Source organism: Mesitornis unicolor, unplaced genomic scaffold (assembly GCF_000695765.1).
Source record: "Mesitornis unicolor isolate BGI_N332 unplaced genomic scaffold, ASM69576v1 scaffold1531, whole genome shotgun sequence".
Taxonomy (NCBI): domain Eukaryota; kingdom Metazoa; phylum Chordata; class Aves; order Mesitornithiformes; family Mesitornithidae; genus Mesitornis; species Mesitornis unicolor.
In genome coordinates this window covers 29101-31978 of record NW_010161493.1, presented here as the reverse complement: position 1 = coordinate 31978, position 2878 = coordinate 29101, and the positions used below count along the sequence as shown (strand labels likewise).

Sequence of the window (2878 nt, the reverse complement as noted above, 5' to 3'; positions counted from 1 at the left end):
CACTGCGCCCCCCGGCCCAAGTGGCGAGGGGGAACACGGACAGGTCTGGGTGGCCACTGCACCCCCACGCTCCAGTGGCCATGGGGGACATGGACAGGTCTGGGTGGCCACTGCACCCCCACGCTCCAGTGGCCATGGGGGACACGGACAGGTCTGGGTGGCCACCTCACCCCCACGCTCCACTGCTCCAGTGGCCGTGGGGAGCGACCTCCCCGCCAGACGCAGGCAGAAATTCGCTGCCTCTCTCAAAAGATGAATTTTGTTAAATTACCCGGAAAGAACAATTTGCTCTAAGAAGCATTTATCCTTTGACTCGAGCAGACAGACTTTAGGGAACCAGTTTTTACTCACTCTGCGTAATCAGTGGGCGCTATTAATGGCCAGAGGCAGGAGGAAGGGAACTCGAGGCAATTATGCCGCGGGAGCCTTGTAATCGTCTACAGGTCATCACCTCCAAAACTCTCCTCCTAATGAATTGAATCATCGCTCCACACGCAGGCCGAGAAACTTCCCTCACCTCAGGCTGGAGAGGACGGGAACTGCAAACAAGCGCTTTGCATCCCGATTTCCCCATCGCCACCGAGCATGGGTGTTATTCGTACTCCAGTTTTCCTCTCATCCCGCACTGTCCCCATCTTTCTTTCCTTTTGACTTACTGTTATTAGTTGACGTGCTTTGGAAAGAAGCGTTTGACAAACAGCTTGTGTTGTTTGGGAAGAAGGGAGGTTGATAAACCGCCCCACGCCTTCCCATGCCTGATGTGATGGTGCTGAGTTGAGGACTCGGCACTTTTTTTTGCCCTCTTGGTGTAAATTTCCTTTCTCCAGATTGATGAGCTTTGAAAGGCGGCACCACACAGAGTAAAACCCGCACCAGAGATGAGTCCCTGACCCCACCGCAAGAGACGGGCATTGGCCTGGCTCCTGCACGGTTTGGGGTGGGAGGGACATCAAGATCACCCCATGCAGCCCCTGCCATGGGCAGGGACATTGAAGGCCTCAGATCAGAGATGAGCACCCAGCCATCGCTTACTACAGCGTCCTTGAGTACTCCTAACCGCTGTAATACGCCTGGTTGTCAAGTAATGCAACCTACTTGATCAAAGGCGGGGGATAAAACCACATAACCTGTCAAAACAGAGTTACTGTCTGCGTGCTGGCAGCCTTCACACCCACCCCGGGGGCTCAAAGCCGATTAAACACAACCGCAGGCAGGACACCCCGTTCAGTGACTCCCATCTGTCAGCCCACCCATGACTCAGTGCCAGACCCAGCGGTTCAAGCCTTGCCCCACGTCCCCTGCAACACCAGGAGCCCAGGCACCCAGAGCCATCGCCCTCGGTCCCCAGAGCCACGGCCCACGAGGAGCCCCACGGCTGCGGCAGCGCCAGGCTCGGCACAAGCCACGCTCAAACGCCTCAAAAGCGGCGCAAGCAAAACCATTAAAGGCTCCTAACTGCTGCTGGGGAATAATTTTATCAAACCCATTCAAAACAAGGTTCTTGCACAAGGATCAGCTTGATACGTTCTCATAACCGCAATATTCACTACAAATCATTAACAAAGCTATTAAGATTCGATTTCCATCTAAGCAATTATTGCTAGCATATTTTTTTACATTTACTTTAAAAGACTCAATCCTATTTTCAATTCATTAAACTGCTCCTTGCGTTTACTGAATTTTACATCAGCTTAGAAGCCTATTTGAATTAATAAGAATTACAGTAGAAGTAATTTAGAAATAAATTATTTGAAGTTCAAGCCACTGAAGCTTTTCATGCGGGGATGGGGCTGCACTACGGCTGCTGATGGATGGCTTTGGAAGCCCAGCGCCGGGTCCAGGCTGGCTCCGGGCTCCCGATGCGGAGCAGCGGCTGTCCCCGGGCCGACGGCAGGGTGCACCTAAGGACACGCCGAATCCAGGCTCCGCAGTAAACGGGTTTGGCCTCTTTATTCTGGATCAAAGGGCGTCTAGTCCAGCCCTTGTCCGCAGAGCTCCTCGTGCCGCGCTGCGCTGGAGCCCGCCGAGCTCACGTTTTGGGTATCTGCATTCAGAGCTGCTCGCCGCGGCGGGGAAGCCATTTCTGAGAACAGCCTCAATTACCAACTCCAAATTAAATACAAACGCAACGCGAAGCACTAACGGCTCAGAGCCGTCTTCACGTCGACGTGCAGGAAGTAAATATTTACCGCCAGCACGTCAGCGTTTCGAGGAGCACTAAGGCAGACGCGGCGTGCTGCAAGGACGGGGGAAGACGAGCGCTGCCTGCTGGGGGGCAATGTCCAGTACAAATCCTCACCCCAGCGCTCCATGGACGGGCTCCAGGATGCAGCTGGGAGCCCCGGTCTGCAGCGCAGGGCTTGGCTGCGAGGGGAAAAGGGCACAAAAGATGCCAGCCCCGAGGGGTGCAGGCGAGCGGCCGACCCACGCAGCGTGCAATAGGGACGAGCAGGCGTGGTGGCTGGAACGGGTATCTGCAATGGGCGGGAAGGACAGAAAACACCGCGCGCGTTCCCGTCATCACCCAGGGCGGCTCCCCGGCCTCATTTACTGCACCTCTCTGTGCAAAGTAAAAGCTGACCCTGTATTTCACAGTCGGGGTAAGGTGCAGGCTGGGGCTGGAGCCCGTACAACCCATTCCTGCGCTCGTCTTTGCCTCAGACCACTGCAGCCTTGCTGTGGAGACGGCAAAGAGAGACACAGACGAGCAAATTGTGTTTCCAACAAGTTCCGCGCGCCGGCCGCAGCCCAGGGACCTGGGCTTGACGCAGGGCCACGTTTAAAATCAATTCAGCCTCCGCTTGCAGCACATGGGGACACAGCGAAGCGCCAGGAGGGGGCAAAGGAGGGGAAGATTAAAAATACGTGCTGGCGAGCA

The 2878-nt window shown here is 55.5% G+C and overlaps 1 protein-coding gene across 1 annotated transcript in view; it reads right to left on the bottom strand.

Moving 5' to 3' along the window:
* Positions 1–2312, bottom strand: part of LOC104547399 (cell adhesion molecule 1-like) — a 38789-nt gene extending 36477 nt beyond the window's left edge. Inside the window, 1 exon segment of the mRNA XM_010193061.1 lies at positions 2144–2312. Within this exon segment, the coding sequence (XP_010191363.1) occupies positions 2144–2312 (169 nt within the window).
* Positions 2313–2878: the final 566 nt, after the last annotated feature.